At 46.0% G+C, this 17,547-nt stretch overlaps 1 protein-coding gene across 2 annotated transcripts in view; it reads left to right on the top strand.

The window, feature by feature from the left end:
* The window catches only part of APBA2 (amyloid beta precursor protein binding family A member 2), a 655,935-nt gene extending 641,107 nt beyond the window's left edge, over window positions 1–14,828 (top strand). For both annotated transcript variants that reach the window (XM_077472278.1, XM_077472277.1), the window contains one exon: window positions 11,786–14,828. In XM_077472278.1, coding sequence (XP_077328404.1) covers window positions 11,786–11,857 — 72 coding nt within the window. In that variant the 3' untranslated portion in view covers window positions 11,858–14,828. The remainder of the gene's footprint in view (window positions 1–11,785) is intronic.
* Window positions 14,829–17,547: the final 2,719 nt, after the last annotated feature.

The raw sequence follows: 17,547 nt of genomic DNA, 5'->3' as shown, positions 1-17,547 counted from the left end.
GACAATTGGAGTGAATGAATTCTGAGATAACTCTTACCGTAGTAAAACAAATCGCTACAATGTAACTTTGCCCCTACCATACTAGATGTGTTAGTGCTGTCCTGGATAAATCAGTGTCTTTCAAAATGTCACTTAGTTAGATATTTTACCCATTTTTTTCGTATTCACCAGTTTATGTGCCAGATGTTTAAATAAGAAAATAACTATACAAACATTTTATAGTAAAAAAAAATCCAAATGGTAGTTCCTTGCAGTAGAAGAGCCACCATAGCCAACCTCTTGAGCTGAACATGTCTGCTACCTTCAGTAATGTCACTAATGTCCCTTGATAGTAAGTCCCCAAGCTATTGTCGGGGCTCCATACATGTGTATAGGCATGTAAAAGGACGTGTCATGGCTCACTACATGTATGTAGGAGTATAAAGATGACATGTCATGGCTCTATACATGTATAAAGTGGAGATGTCATGGCTCTGTACATGTATATAGGAGTATATATTGGACCTGTCATCGCTCTATACATGTATATAGGAGTATATATTGGACATGTCATGGCTCTATACATGTATATAGGGTAGGGATGAGCCGAACACCCCCCCCCCGGTTCGGTTCGCACCAGAACTTTGGAACGGACCCCAAATTCTTACGAACTTTAGAACCCCATTGAAGTCTATGGGACTCGAACGTTCGAAATTAAAAGTGCTAATTTTAACGGCTAATATGCAAGATACTGTCCTAAAAAGGGTTTGGGGACCTGGCTCCTGCCCCAGGGGACATGGGTCAATGACTAAAATGTTTTTAAAAATGGCCGTTTTGGCGGGAGCACTGATTTTAATGACGATTAAAGTGAAAAAAAGTGAAATATTCCTTTAAATATGGTGCCTGGGGGGTGTCTGTAGTATGCCTGTGAAGTGCCATGTGTTTCCGGTGTTTAGAACAGTCCCTGCACAAAATGACATTAAACGGAAATAACATCATTGAAAACTGCTTGCGGTTTTAATGTTTTATCTGGTTCCTGCAATATGGTTGAAAATCATTGAGAAAAATGGCATTGGTAGCCCTCCCTGCCCATTACCAGCCCCTTTGGGTCTTGTACGCATATTAAGGGGAACCCCGTACCCATATTAAAAAAAGGAAATGCGTGTGGCCCCCAGGCCCTATATACTCAGAACAGCAGTATACAGGCGGTGCAAACAAGACAGGGACTGTGTAGGTTTGTTGTGTTAAGTTGAATCTGTTTGTAATTTTCAACTGGTACATTTTTAAAGTGTAGCTCCAGTCAAAAAAACTATTTTTAAGCTTTTTGGAAAACATAGGGAAGGGTTATCACCCCTGTATAATTTGTTTTGTCGTCCATCTTTTTTCATCTCACTTGCTGTTGTCTCCTTCCGTTTGCAAGTAGGAAATGTTTGTAAGTTGGATGTTTGAAAGTAGGGGCCTGCCCTATATGCTCTGCAGAACTAGCGGAACAAGGTGTTGGTTTTGCCACCACATTGTAAGCCTTGAAAGTGACTTCTCGGTGGGCGCTGGAGCGCCCTGCTGTGAACGATTATATCAAGAATTGTAATTACATGCCATTGTTGAACAGTGGTAGAAAAATTGACCTTTGGTGGTTGTGGTGCTGGTGCCACAACACTATAAGTCCTCACAGTTACTCTGGGTGGGCACAGGAACGGGCCCTCCTGTGAAATATTATATCAAGAATTGTAATTACATGTCCCTGTTAAACAGGGGCAGAAAAATTGGGCCTTAGGCACTGGTGCTGGTGCCACGACACTGCAACCTCTCCCATATACTCTAGTTTTATTGCAGGAATTAGCCCTGCTGCAAAGCATTGCATCAAAAATTGTAATTAAACGCCCCTGTTAAACAGGGGCAGAAAAATTGGGCCTTAGGCACTGGTGCCACCACACTGCAACCTCTCCCATATACTCTAGTTTTATTGCAGGAATTAGCCCTGCTGCAAAGCATTGCATCAAAAATTGTACTTAAACGCCCCTGTTAAACAGGGGCAGAAAAATTGGGCCTTAGGCACTGGTGCTGGTGCCACCACACTGCAACCTCTCCCATATACTCTAGTTTTATTGCAGGAATTAGCCCTGCTGCAAAGCATTGCATCAAAAATTGTACTTAAACGCCCCTGTTAAACAGGGGCAGAAAAATTGGGCCTTAGGCACTGGTGCTGGTGCCACCACACTGCAACCTCTCCCATATACTCTAGTTTTATTGCAGGAATTAGCCCTGCTGCAAAGCATTGCATCAAAAATTGTAAATAAAGCCCCTGTTAAACAGGGGCAGAAAAATTGGGCTGATGGCATCACCCAGAACCAGAAATGTTCTTCCAACATATCAGCGGAGGAGGAAGAGGATAGACAATCAACATAACAGGACAGTCACTCAGCATCAGTATAGGCAGTCTTGAAGGGATGTGATATTTCAAAAAAAATTATTTGGTTACATCAGCTTCAGGTGCTTGGTAGCTGTGGGTGATCCAAGACTGATTCATCTTGATGAAGGTCAGTCGATCAACTGATTCGGTGGACAGGCGCACCCTGTGATCAGTAACAAAGCCACCAGCAGCACTGAAGGTGCGTTCCGAAAGAATGCTGGATGCAGGACAGGCCAGTAGCTCAATTGCATACTGTGCAAGCTCTGGCCAGTGATCCATCCTCAAGACCCAATAAGCTAGAGGATTTTTGGTGGGAAAGGTGTCCAAGTCTGACCTTGCCCCTAGGTATTCCTGCACCATGTAAATCAGACGCTGGCGATGGTTGCTGGAACCGATCATACCTTGGGGCTGCGGACTAAAAAATTGTCTGAAAGCATCAGTCAGACGGCCACCTTCTCCACCGCTCCTTCTGACCGATGCCTCAGCAACACGTTGTCCAGGACCAGGAGTTTGTAACCTCCCAGTCTCTGGGAACGCATTGCACAGACCTTTCTGCAAGGCCTCCCGGAGATGTCTCATCCTCTGCTCCCTCTGCGATGGCAAGATAAGGTCGGCAACCTTACCCTTGTACCGTGGATCAAGGAGAGTGGCCAGCCAGTAATGGTCCCTCTCCTTGATCCGAAGAATACGAGGATCCTTCCGCAGGCTTTGCAGGATCAGGGAGGCCATGCAGCGTAGGTTAGCTGAGGCATTCGGTCCGGAGTCCTCTGGGTCACTAAGGGCAACATGATCCGCAGCTACCTCCTCCCAGCCACGTACAAGTTCACGTGTTTCTTGGGACTGTAAATCATCCCTACAAGACTGCTGCTGCTGATGCTGAGTGCCAGCCTCCACCTCCATGCTGACACAATCATCCTCCTCCTCCTCTTCCTCCTCCTCATCCTCTTCCTGTGTGATGGGTGGCACAGCAGGAACACTGTCTGGATAAAGGGGGCCATGAGAGGCAAGGAAGTCCTCCTCTTCCTGCCTCTGTTCTGCCTCAAGTGCCCTGTCCATTATTCCACGCAGCGTATGCTCCAAGAGGTGGACAAGAGGTACAGTGTCACTGATGCATGCACTGTCACTTCTAACCATCCTTGTGGCCTCCTCAAACGGTGACAGGACAGTGCATGCATCTCTGATCATGCCCCACTGGCGTGGTGAGAAAAAACCGAGCTCCCCTGACCCTGTCCTGGTGCCGTAGTCGCACAGGTACTCATTGATGGCCCTCTGCTGCGTGTGCAGCCGCTGCAGCATGGCCAACGTTGAGTTCCACCTGGTGGGCATGTCACATATAAGGCGGTTCTTGGGCAGGTTCAACTCCTTTTGGAGCTCAGCCAGTCGAGCACAGGCATTAAATGATCGGCAGAAATGCACACAGACTTTCCTGGCCTGCTTCAAGACATCCTGTAAGCCGGGGTACCTACCCAAGAACCGCTGCACCACCAGGTTAATGACGTGAGCTACACAGGGCACATGGGTCAGTTGTCCCTGTCGGAGGGCGGAGAGGAGGTTGGTGCCATTGTCACAAACCACTATTCCTGGCTTAAGCTGGCGTGGCGTCAACCACCTCAGTGTGGCTCCTGTTCCCCAAACAAACCAGCGCAAGCACGGCATGGCATCGTTTTGCCTGCGTACTTGCGTAGCCCCTGGAATGCCTACGGAGCACCGCTGGTTCTGAGGACAGAGCACTGGAAGAGGCCATGGAGGAAGAAGAAGAGGAGGGGGTGGAGGAGAGAGGTGTGTCACAACCAATAGTAGCATTTTGGAGGCGTGGTGGCGGAACAACCTCCAACACTACTGCACCTTGTCCTGCATCCTTCCCAGCTGCCAGAAGAGTGACCCAATGGGCCGTGAAAGACAGGTAACGTCCCTATCCATGCCTGCTGGACCATGAGTCAGCGGTAATATGCACCTTACCGCTGACCGCCCTGTCCAGCAAGCCAAGGACATTGCCTTCCACATGCCGGTAGAGAGCTGGAATCGCCTTCCGTGAGAAAAAGTGGCGTTTGGGGACCTGCCACTGAGGAACCGCACATTGTACAAACTCACGGAAGGGGGCCGAGTCTACCAACTGAAAAGGCAGCAGTTGAAGTGCTAGCAATTTAGCCAAGCTAGCATTCAACCGCTGGGCATGTGGATGGCTGGGAGTGAACTTCTTTCGCCGGTCCAGCAGCTGGGGCAGGGACATTTGCCTGCTATAATCGGACGTGGGTGTACTGCTAGCAGAGTGCCCGGAAGCACTTGGCTGTGACACACCTAATTCTACACCTTCATTCCTCTCAGAGCAGGTTTCAGAGAGGACTAAAGGTCTAGTGGGGTTGCCAGATGCCAGCTGATGAGAAGCAAGGAGAGGTCCGCTTTGTTCTTTGGTGTGGGTCTTTGAGGTACGCTTGCCAACGAGCTGCATGGCAGGTCAACATATGTCTGGTCAAGCATGTGGTGCCCAAGCGGCTGATGTTTTGGCCACGTGAGATAGGCTTGAGACATATGTTGCAAATAGCAGCGGTGCGATCTGATGCACTCGTCTCAAAAAAGGCCCACACCAAAGAACTTTTAGAATAACGCGCAGAGGCAGCGCCCTGCACAGACGGAGCTCTGCGGTGTGATTCAGTCGGTGTGCTGCCCCTAAGCTGGCCCCCGGAGGGCATCCTGCCTCGTTGGACATGTGCCTCCTCCTCCTCCTCCTCCTCCTCCTCCTCTCTCCTACCAGGCACCTACGTGGAGTCAGTGCCCTCATCATCCCCTCCCTCTTCATCGCTGTAGCAAACCTGGCAATATGCTGCAGCTTGTGGAACATGACTGCCAGATTGCTGTCCTTCTTGAGCATCCCCTCTCTCTGCATTCACGCTACTGCCTTCCTCTAGCTGAGTGTCATCATCAGAGCCTACAAAACACTGGGCATCCTCCTGGAGCATGTACCCAACACTGTGCTCAAAGAGTTCAGGAGACTCCTCAGGAGGACGTGGTGGGTCTAGGGAAGGAGTCACTGATGATGACATTGAGAGGAGGGAAGACGATGCGTTGGCAGCTGCTTTGCTAGTACCCTGAGACTGGGTGAGAGAGGATGAGGAGGATGAAGAGGGCTTGGTCATCCACTCTACCAAGTCGTTGGCATGTTGCGGTTCAACATGTCCAGCTGCCGAAAAGAAGGACAAGCGTGTCCTATGGCCACGTGCTGATGACAATGCACCGCATCCACGACCAGCACTGTTGTCTCTAGACACAGCCTGCTTGCCCTCTTTTATCGGCTCACGCCTGTCTGCCTCTCCTTGCTGGCCTTGCAGACATGGTAATGGCCTGAAGGGAGTTGGGTAAAACAGCAGTTGGGTAGTGTATATTGTGCTGGAGGCACACAACACCCACTAACTCCTGCAGATGCCTTTATTATAGAACACCAGAGATAAAGGGGTATACTGTAATGGAGTCACACAACACCCACTAAGCCCTGCAGATGGCTCTATTAGAGAACAGCAATAAAGGGTAGATACAGGTGTATATTGTGCTGGAGGCACACAACACCCACTAACTCTTGCAGATGCCTTTATTATAGAACACCAGAGATAAAGGGGTATACTGTAATGGAGTCACACAACACCCACTAAGCCCTGCAGATGGCTCTATTAGAGAATAGCAATAAAGGGTAGATACAGGTGTATATTGTGCTGAAGGCACAAAAAACCCACTAACTCCTGCAGATGCCTTTATTATAGAACACCAGAGATAAAGGGGTATATACAGATGTATACTGTGCTGTGCTGGAGGCACACACAACTTCCAATAACTCCTGCAGATGGCAAGTGGGCTCAAATAGAGAATGTAGGTGGATATAGCGGTGTGTACTGGGTACAGAGCACGCAGACAGCACGCACAAGCTCCTAACACTACTGACTGCAAGCTCTATTATAAAAGATAGATCACTAGCTATATAGGTGAGGTGAATATAGCGGTGTATACTGCCGTCAGGGCACGCAGACAACAACCACTACAGAAGAGCAAGATCGAAAATCGGCCGATAACGATCGGTGTGTACTGTGTTGAAGGTACACAGAACACCCACTAACTGCTTCAGACGCCAACACACTACACAAAGCCGCCACGCTGGCGGCCTTATATAGTGTGGGGCGTGTACTACACAGCCTGAGCTATGATTGGCCACAGGCATCCTGCCTGTGGCCAATCATGGCTCTCCTCGCTGCTGGCGCTGTGATTGGCCAAGCATGCGGGGTCACAGTGCATGCTTGGCCAATCATGAGCCAGCAATGCACTGCGATGACGCAGTGCATTGTGGGCCGTGAGCGCCACACGAATTTGGCGCGAACGGCCCATAATGTTCAGAATTCGCCGAATTGTTGAACAGCCGATGTTCGAGTTGAACGTATGTTCGACTCGAACACGAAGCTCATCCCTAATATAGGGGTACATATTGGACATCCAATATATATATATATATATATATATATTGGATATATATATATATATATATTGTTATCCTGAACTACAGCATAAATAATGTCTATGTTTTAGAGATAGGTGAGCGGGACAGTATGAGTAGTTTATTAGAATTCAACTGGTCAGTGCTGACATCACGTAATGTATAAAAATAGACTTTGAAGTGCCAGAGTGCGCGCGGGAGCCGCCAGTCACCGCATGTCATTTAATGAAAACGGCACGTCGTGACCCTTTTAAAGTGTGCATGAGCCGAGTACATTGAAGTACATTACTTCTATTATTACATGTTATATAATAATAATAATTATATATAATAATAACATATATATATATATTATATAAAATTAAATAGTTCAACTCGCCATTATGCAGAATCAGTGAGAGCCATGAGCGTGTTACTTGCCAATGTCACCTGCCTTCAGATGCAGATTGTCACTTACCACATGTTGCGGCTTGTCCCTTGCCACAATGTCACCTGACACATTGTGGATTGCCACTTGCCACATCACCTTCCACACATTGCGGATTGTCACTTGCCACGTCACCTGCCACATGTTGTGGATTGTCACTTGCCACGTCACCTGCCACATGTTGAGGATTGTCACTTGCCACAACTTCACCTGCCACACATTGCGGATTGTCACTTGCCACAACATCACCTGCCACACGTTGCAGATTGTCACTTGCCACATCACCTGCCACACGTTGCAGATTGTCACTTGCCACATCACCTGTCACACGTTGTGGATTGTCACTTGCCACATCACCTACCACACGTTGCAGATTGTCACTTGCCACATCACCTGTCACACGTTGCGGACTGTCACTTGCCACAACTTCACCTGCTACATGTTGCGGATTGTCACTTGCCACAACGACACCTGCCACATGTGGCAGATTGTATCTTGCCACAATGTCATCTGCCACACATTGTTGATTGTCACTTGCTGTGAGAGTGATTGCAGGCAGCAGAGAGATAATGTAATTTCTCTGCTGCCCGTGGCTGCACAGTGAGTGCAGGGTGGGTAGTGAGAGATGATGTCATCTCTCTGCTCCGCCTGCCCGCTGATTGACCAGCAAGCCCGCTCACCTGCCAACTGGCCCGCCTGCTCACTCAGTCGCTGACCCGCCCGCCCAATGTCTGCTCCCTATTCTGCCTGCATGCTCTTGTCACCTCGGTGCCGAGCTCCAAACAATGGGATAAGCAGTGGAGCGGGCATAACGGGCTGGCTGGCGGGCGGCAATCTGCCGCCCCCCCCCCCCCGAAAGTGCCACTCAGGACCGATGGTCCCACCGTGTCTCATGATAGGGCCAGCCCTGGTCACAGGAATCTGACACACCCAGAAGGGCTGAATGCTAAAGAGCCTGATGGAGTCTGCAACACTTGAATGGAGCATTCAGCCCATGTGGAGGTGTCAGATTCCTGTGGACCCCATTACGTGCTATGGTTTGATCCTCTTACCTTATACATTACTACAGGACACAGCAGTAACATAGAAGCCAAATCCTTATGTTTAACAGAGGCTGTTGCTTTGGAATGGAGCAAAAATAGCTGGCATAACTTATTGGAAAGTTGGGTGTAATAACTCTTCTATAACAGGGAACTGACATTTGTATTGTATTAGGTGATTGACTGGGATTCTTTAACTCATAGTCCCTTTATTTTCCCCCAAAGTTTTGATGTGTAACGCATCCAAATTGACTATCATACAATAGCTTGGGGGCTTAATATCAATGGACATTAGTGACATCACCAAAGGCCATCAACCTAGGTTTTTTTTCATTTTCCTAGTAGAATGGAAAATATGGGTTTTGCTTAATCATAGCGTGTAAGCAGTAGTTTAAAGGGCATCATATTCAACAGATACTTACAAAGTCTATTTATTTATAGTAGCAATATTTAAAATACAATTATTTATTTTGAAACACATACATATCTATACTAAAGGGTATTCTTATATTTGCCTTTAAGATAATAGTTGAGTTAGCTGCCCTGTGCACACATCCTGTGTTTCCTTAAGGAGTCTAACGAGATCTACTAGTTGTTATCCTGAACTACAGAATAAATAATGTCTATGTTTTAGAGATAGGTGAGCGGGACAGTATGAGTAGTTTATTAAAATTCAACTGGGCAGTGCGGACATCACTTAATGTATAAAAATAGACTTTGAAGTGCACATTGGCCATATATTTTTTTCTGTACCTATAGGATCTTTAAAGGGATAGAAGATGGGGACGTGTGCATGTGTTTATGTGTTGCTCTTACATACACTTTAAATATTGTGTAAAAAGGCTGTTTGATCCTGTCTTCTCTGATCCTCCCCTTCTTCCACTGTCCCCAAACCATCTTCTGATAGAACAGAGCCTTGGAGGGAACTCTGCACATGCTCAGTTTGGTCTGCATTGCTAGAGAGATTTTTTATTTTTTTCTTGAGAGGGTGCAGGAGATTGGCACAGGACCAGCACTGTCCAGACAGAGGGTCAGGGTGTCCTGAATGAAAATTCCTCCTACAAGCTTTAACCAGATACTGATAGAAGTCACAAGACTGCTATATACTGCTGATGAGAAAAGGTATTTAGCAGTTTATATTTACCAAAATAATTTAATTTTTACTGTGGGAGAACAGATATAGTGAATGCAGGGTCCTGGGTTTAACTCTTTAAGAGTGAGATGCTGGAAGGCTGGACCAGTGTTTATCACTATATACCTTTTATGTGACACCATTCTACTATAATTGCCTTTTCACACAGAAACTTTTCTTGTGTTTCCTGTCTTAAATCTGCGATCTGCAAATAAGCCTATATGAGATAACAGTATTTCTAGTGATGGGGAATAAAGCTTTGTGGGATCTTTGCCTTCAACCTATAGGTACAGGCCAAATATGTCTAATGGTAACACCAATCTTACTGTAAGGTAATTGAGGTGGTACTCAGACAGGCAGAGCATAATTATCATACTTGTACTGGATGAAGGAACAAACTAATGCAAAAGTGTATATATTTATATATACAATATCTCACAAAAGTGAGTACACACCTCACATTTTTGTAAATATTTTATTATATCTTTTTCATGTGACAACACTGAAGAAATGACACTTTGCTACAATGTAAAGTAGTGAGTGTACAGCTTGTATAACAGTGTCAATTTGCAGTCCCCTCAAAATAACTCAACACACAGCCATTAATGTCTAAACCGCTGGCAACAAAAGTGAGTACACCCCTAAGTGAAAATGTCCAAATTGGGTAAAAAATTACAATATTTTGTGTGGCCGCCATTATTTTGCAGCACTACCTTAACCCTCTTGGGCATGGTGTTCACCAGAGCTTCACAGGTTGCCACTCCTCCATGATAACATCATAGAGATGGTGGTTGTTAGAGACCTTGCACTCCTCCACCTTCCATTTGAGGATGCTCCACAGATGCTCAATAGGGTTTAGGTCTGGAGACATGCTTGGCCAGTGCATCACCCTGACCCTTAGCTTCTTGAGCAAGGCAGTGGTCGTCTTGGAGGTGTGTTTGGGGTCATTATCATGTTGGAATACTGCCCTGCGCCCAGTCTCCAAATAGAGGGGATCATGTTCTGCTTCAGTATGTCACAGTACATGTTGGCATTCATGGTTCCCTCAATGAACTGTAGCTCCCCAGTTCTGGCAGCACTCATGCAGCCCCAGACCATGACGCTCCCACCACCATGCTTGACTTGACACTTTTCTTTGTACTCCTCACCTGCTTGCCGCCAAACACACTTAACACCATCTGAACCAAATAAGTGTATCTTGGTCTCATCCGACCATAGGACATGGCTTCAGTAATCCATGTCCTTAGTCTGCTTGTCTTCAGTAAACTGTTTGCAGGCTTTTTTGTGAATCATCTTTAGAAGAGGCTTCCTTCTGGGATGACAGCCATGCAGACCAATTTGATGCAGTGTGCAGTGTATGGTCTGAGCACTGACAGGCTGACCCCCCCACCCCTTCAACCTCTGCATCAATGCTGGCAGCACTCATACCTCTGTTTCCAAAAGACAACCTCTGGATATGACGCTGAGCACGTGCACTCAATTTCTTTGGTCGACCATGATGAGGCCTGTTCTGGGTGGAACCTGTCCTGTTAAACCACTGTAGGGTTTGGCCACCATGCTACAGCTCAGTTTCAGGGTCTTGGCAATCTTCTTATAGCCTAGGTCATCTTTATGTAGAGCAACAATTTTTTTTTTCAGATACTCCGAGAGTTCTTTGCCATGAGGTGCCATGTTGAACTTCCAATGACCAGTATGATAGAGTGAGAGTGATAACACCAAATTTAACACCTGCTCCCTATTCACACCTGGGACCTTGTAACACTAACAAGTCACATGACACCAGGGAGGGAAAATGGCTAATTGGGACCAATTTGGACATTTTTACTTAGGAGTGTACTCACTTTTGTTACCAGCGTTTAGACATTATTGGCTGTGTGTTGAGTTAGTTTGAGGGGACAGCAAATGTACACTGTTATACAAGCTGTACACTCACTACTTTACATTGTAGCAAAATGTAATTTCTTCAGTGTTGTCACATGAAAAGATATAATAAAATATTTACAAAAATGTGAGGGGTGTACTCTCTTTTGTAAGATACTGTGTATATATATATATATATATATATATATATATATATATATATAATATAATGTGGGTTTTTTTTTTAAACCATCCAAGTATGTATTTTTTTTATATATCAAAATGTTTCTGTATTGTAAAAGTTTCCCTATCGCACATACAAAGACAGCAATTTGAGATGTGATTTCATGGCTGGATTATCTGTAGGTAATAAAGAAAGGGAGGCTGAGTGAATGGCTGCACCTGATGCTGGGCTGAATCCCGCTAACCTCAATTTCACTGGTCTTTCTTCTTTGTGTCACAGATTCACATGAAGACCATGCCAGCAGCGATGTTCAGACTTCTCACTGGGCAGGAAACCCCTCTTTACATATAACAATGAGCAGCCATAAAGAAAACGCTTTTCAATCCCAGATCAATACATCCACACATCAGAAGAGATATTGGACAGACATTTTGTATTTTGAACAAAGGAACAACAAATATCATCAGACTATTGCTTTTTTTTGCCTTCTTATTTCTTTTTTTTTTCTTTTTCTTTTTTTGCTTCTTTCTTTTGCCAAAGTTCTGAGCGTGTTCATCAGCAACAAGGACGATTTGTAAATAACAAGATATTCTGGACTGATTCCTCTTCATGAATAATGACAAGGATATTTATTTGGTATCGTACATGTAGTGTTTTAGTGTAAGTGCTGTATGTTACATTGGTGAGTGTGGGAAATCAGACATACTGGAAGATGGAAATACTGCACAGTGGATTCTGTAGTTCAGCGTAGGTCAGGCTATGGTCATGTGGAATGCTTGTGTAGGTTCCACTAAACACAGTCCCTACAATCTCAATATTTTCAATATCACCACTACCATTTTTAACTAACTGTTTTTAAGTCATTCATATATGGTATGTGTATTTGTAATGGACCACTTTGGCCTTTATTTAATGAATGTGCACACTGCAGTAGCTCCATATGGACCAATCAGAAAAAGTTCTTTCATTGTTCTAAATGAGATGAAAGCTGGATGCTCTTAGTACATTATGGTTCTTTGTGCTAAGGCCTCAAGTCCCACTTCTGTTTTCTTTGTCTTTCCTGTCCTGGGAGTTTGTGGAAAAACACAACCATTAGTACTTCCAGCAACCTTATTTATAAAAGGTATGTGCTCATCATCAAAGCTTGGGTAATTGGAATGTAGTTATGTATAAGCCCTTGTACACACTGTCGAACATTCCGATGGAAAATGTCTGATGGGACCGTGTTGTCGGATAATCCGACCATGTGTGGGATACATCGGACTGTTTCCGTCAGAATAGCCGACCGACAAAGTTTTAGAGCTGGGCTATAAAATGTTCCGACAACATGATCCGATCGGACTTTGTCCGATCATTTGTAGAGAAATCCGATCGGACAAAGTGCCACGCATGCTCAGGTCAAATTCCTAGACCAAAGCTATTGGCTACTAGTCCCGCCGTAACTAAATAACGTCATCACGTTACGAACGATTGAATTTTCCGACAACTTTGTCCCACCGCGTGTATGCAACACCAGTTTCGGACAAAATCCGTCTGACAAAATCTGACGGATTTTGTTGTCGGAATGTCCGACCGTGTGTACAAGGGCTTAGAGACATAAATTCAGTTTTTCATGAGATGCCAGTGAATGCGCCGTGATAAAACTGCAACAGATGCAAGTGAATTTGCTGTGCTAACACTGTGAAGCATCATTTCTCATCCATTAAAAAATATATTGATTTGATTATAGATTTATGTAGGCCAGACTGCAGAAATTAAATTTGCCCTTCGATGGAACTGTAGCTTTGGCAGCTAAGCATTACTAGTTTTCAACAACTAAGTTTCAGAAATATGTAGTAAAAAAAGAGTCCATTTACATACTGAAATTAAATCATGAACAGTGTTTTTTTTTTTTTGCAACATCCCCATCACCCCTTATGATTGTGTCAGCTATTTATTCTGTATTACATATTCAATTTGATGAGCCATAACATATCCAAGCTTTAAATCTCAGTGACGTCTAAATGCTGTTTGCACTATTTTATGTGTCTAAGTTCCTTGACATTAACCATGCATTGCCTATATGACCCCATGAATTAAATGCACTGTCTACTGGCACTTGATTCAGGTCTGGCCAAATTGAATATATGGGAATATTACAAAAATAATGCGAGACAGTGAAAACATAGTTAATAGGCATAAGACATGTTCCCTTTTTAAATTTTTAATTTAAAATCTTGTTTAATGTCGGTGACAAGCTGACTAGTGCAAGAAACAAAATCCTATTATTAGAACATCCTATGAGATATACTAAATGAGACTGTCTTTTATTTTACACTTAACATTGTAAAGTAAGGCTTGGAAGAGCAGATGGTTGGCAGCAATGGAGCTCAAATGATCAACACAACTCAAATCTTCTGAGAGTTGTCTCCAAAATAAATGTCATATGAACCAAAGAAATGTGTGGTGCTCAAGTAGACAGACATTTGAACAGATGCATATAATTTTTACATATCTACCGAACTGGCACTAGCACTTTCTGGTGTTTAGCCATGGTCACGTACCTACGACCAACTTGATATACTACAGAATCGCAAGACATAGAAATTCATAGTTGAGAACAAGAACACTTTCTTTTTTTTTATCACATCTCTGACAATACAGACTCATGAATATGAATGATTTTGCAGAAGTAGGATAAGTAGCTACAGTAACTGACAACAACAGTGTCTGATTGCTTCAGAAATAAAGTACGAGTGCATCTCCATGCAGATTATAAACCTTTTTTTTTTCCAGATGGATCAGAAAACAAATTGGATCACATGGTATAGGTGTGATTGTTTGTCATGTGTGTACATGTTTCATTCTGTCCGCATATGGATCTTGTTTATATCGTATATTCTCAAGATCTAACAGATGAGATTTTGCTTCCAGAACAATGTTTTAGAAGGGAGCGATTCTGTGGACAGATAGATTGTGTTCTTTGTTTCTTTTTCTTTTTTTTACTTTCTGCACAGGTCCTGTTGATGAAAGCAGGAGAGACAGTAAAGTTAAGCTTGCTTTCTTGTTTTGTTCAGTCAATGACAATTCATGACCATTAACAGTATTAGACGGTGTGCATCGTGACTCTGTATTTCATTAACAAAATAAATGTTGATCGGTGTTCTGAATTTTGGCTTAGACCTTAAATAGTTCACACTGTGACATAAAAAGCCTTACCATACAGTAACACAAACCTACTGTATTTCCAGGAAGTTGCATGCAGCCGCCAATGTAGGAAAGGAGTAATCTATCACTGTTAATAAATTTAATACAAATAAAAATCTGTTGGTTTGTTATTTAAGTCACTGATCATTGCACTGTATTGCCATCGGGAGCACAAAGCTGGCTTTTATAAGAAGACTGTCATGTATTTCAATTTATGTTAACATTTATCTCAAAATAACCTTATTTTGTTAATTTGCATTATATTTTGCATAATTTCAAACAGCACTTTTGTATCCTCTAAAGCAGTGTTTCTCAACTCCAGTCCTCAAGGCACCCCAACAGGTCATGTTTTCAGGATTTCCCTCAGATTAAATGGCTGTGGTAATTACTAATACCGCATACACACGATCAAACAAGCGGGTGGAAAAGTCCGGCAAACTGAAGTCCGCCAAACAATCCCCCCGTGTGTAGCCACCGGCATACTTTTTTGACCCGAAAGTACGGCTTACTTAGAAAGTAGTTTTACACTCCAATCTTCCCGCCGGACTCGCATTTCGGTGGACAATCCGGTCGTGTGTATGCCAGTCCGCCGTACTTTTGAAATGAGCGGACTTTTCCCGCCCGGAGAAAAGTCCGCTCATTTTAAGCGGGTCTCCAGGTAGGCGGGGCCCGCGAAGGAGACATCGCTGGCCCCGCCGCCTGGTATGGACTTAAAGGGGAACCCCAACGCCGAAAAAAATCGGCGTGGGGGTCCCCCCAGGTCCACATCAGACCCTTGTCCGAGCACGCTACCCGGCCGGCCAGGAAAGGGGGGACGAGCGAGCGCCCCCCCTCCTGAGCCGCACCAGGCCGCGTGCCCTCAACATGGGGGGGTGCCTTGGGGAAGGGGGGGGCCGCGCGGCCCCCCCACCCCAAAGCACCTTGTCCCCATCTTGATGAGGACAAGGGCCTCTTCCCGACAACCCTGGACGTTGGTTGTCGGGGTCTGCGGGCGGGGGGCTTATCGGAATCCGGGAGCCCCCTTTAATAAAGGGGCCCCGGATACCGGCCCCCCACCCTATGTGAATGAGTATGGGGTACAATGTACCCCTACCCATTCACCTGTAAAATAAAGTACAAAAAAAACACAACACACAAGATAAAATAGTTTATTGCACAGCTCCGGGTGTCTTCCGTCTTCGGGGGTCTTCTCGCCGGACTCCTCCGCTATCTTCTTCTAGCTCTTTTACTAGCGGAGGAGCCCGGCTTTCTTCCTCGCCGCCGCCCTCTTCTTCCAACTTCGGGGGTCTTGTTCCCCTCTTCGGTTCTTCGGCCGGGCCACCGCGCCTTCTTCTAGCTCTTTTACAGGCGGTGGCCCGGTCTTCTGTCGCCGCCGCCTTCCGTTCTTCTCTTCTTCTTCTTCAGATGTTGCCTCGCCGAGTCTTCCGCTCACAATGACGGGGACCGGGCACGCAGCGACTTATATAGGGACAAGGGACGGGGTCTTCGGTGGATGTCACATGGGTTGATGTCACATGGTGACCCCGCCCCCTTACGATGTCACAGTCCCGGAGGATGCTGGGACTGTCGCCATGTGACATCAACCCATGTGACATCCACCGAAGACCCCGCCCCTTGTCCCTATATAAGTCGCCGCGTGCCCGGTCCCCGTCATTGTGAGCGGAGGACTCGGTGAGGCAACATCTGAAGTAGAAGAAGAAGAAGAGAAGAACGGAAGGCGGCAGCGACAGCGGCGGCGACAGAAGACCGGGCCACCGCCTGTAAAAGAGCTAGAAGAAGGCGCAGTGGCCCGGCAGAAGAACCGAAGAGGGGGACAAGACCCCCGAAGTCGGAAGAAGAGGGTGGCGGCGAAGAAGAAAGCCAGGCTCCTCCGCTAGTAAAAGAGCTAGAAGAAGATAGCGGAGGAGTCCGGCGAGAATACCCCCGAAGACAGAAGACCCCCGGAGCTGTGCAATAAACTATTTTATCTTGTGTGTTGTGTTTTTTTGTACTTTATTTTACAGGTGAATGGGTAGGGGTACATTGTACCCCATACTCATTCACATAGGGTGGGGAGCCGGTATCCGGGGCCCCCTTATTAAAGGGGGCTCCTGGATTCCGATAAGCCCCCCGCCCGCAGACCCTGATAACCAACGGCCAGGGTTGTCGGGAAGAGGCCCTTGTCCTCATCAACATGGGGACAAGGTGCTTTGGGGTGGGGGGTCGCGCGGCCCCCCCTTCCCCAAGGCACCCCCATGTTGAGGGCACGCGGCATGGTGCGGCTCAGGAGGGGGGGCCGCTCGCTCGTCCCCCCTTTCCTGGCCGGCCGGGTAGCGTGCTCGGACAAGGGTCTGATGTGGACCTAGGGGGACCCCCACGCCGATTTTTTTCGGCGTTGGGGTTCCCCTTTAAGTCCATACCAGGCGGCGGGGCCAGCGATGTCTCCTTCGCGGGCCCCGCCTACCTGGAGACGCGCTCAAAATGAGCGGACTTTCCTCCGTGTGTGTGGGCGAGTCCGTTCATTTCAAAAGTAGGGCGGATAGTACGGCGGACTTAGTACGCCATATTAGTCCGCTGAAAAAGTGCCGTGTGTGGGCAAGTAGCCCGTTCGGAAAGTCCGACGGACAGTCTGGCGGGAAGTCCGCCAGACTAAGTACGTGTGTACGTGGCTTATGGCAGTGAAACTGATCAAATCACCTGTGCAAAACAATGGAAAGCCTGAAAACATGACCTATTGGGGCGCCTTGAGGACTGGAGTTGAGAAACACTGCTCTAAAGCAGTGGTCATCAACCCTGTCCTCAGGGCCCACTAACAGGTCAGGTTTGCAAGATAACTGAAATACATCACAGGTGATATCATTTGCTGCTCAGTGATT

This window comes from Lithobates pipiens, unplaced genomic scaffold (genome assembly GCF_037356315.1).
Source record: "Lithobates pipiens isolate NorthernLeopardFrog02 unplaced genomic scaffold, aLitPip1_a1.2 Scaffold_8, whole genome shotgun sequence".
Classification (NCBI taxonomy): domain Eukaryota; kingdom Metazoa; phylum Chordata; class Amphibia; order Anura; family Ranidae; genus Lithobates; species Lithobates pipiens.
Note: the sequence above shows the minus strand (reverse complement) of the source record. Positions and strands in the feature narration are given on the sequence as shown.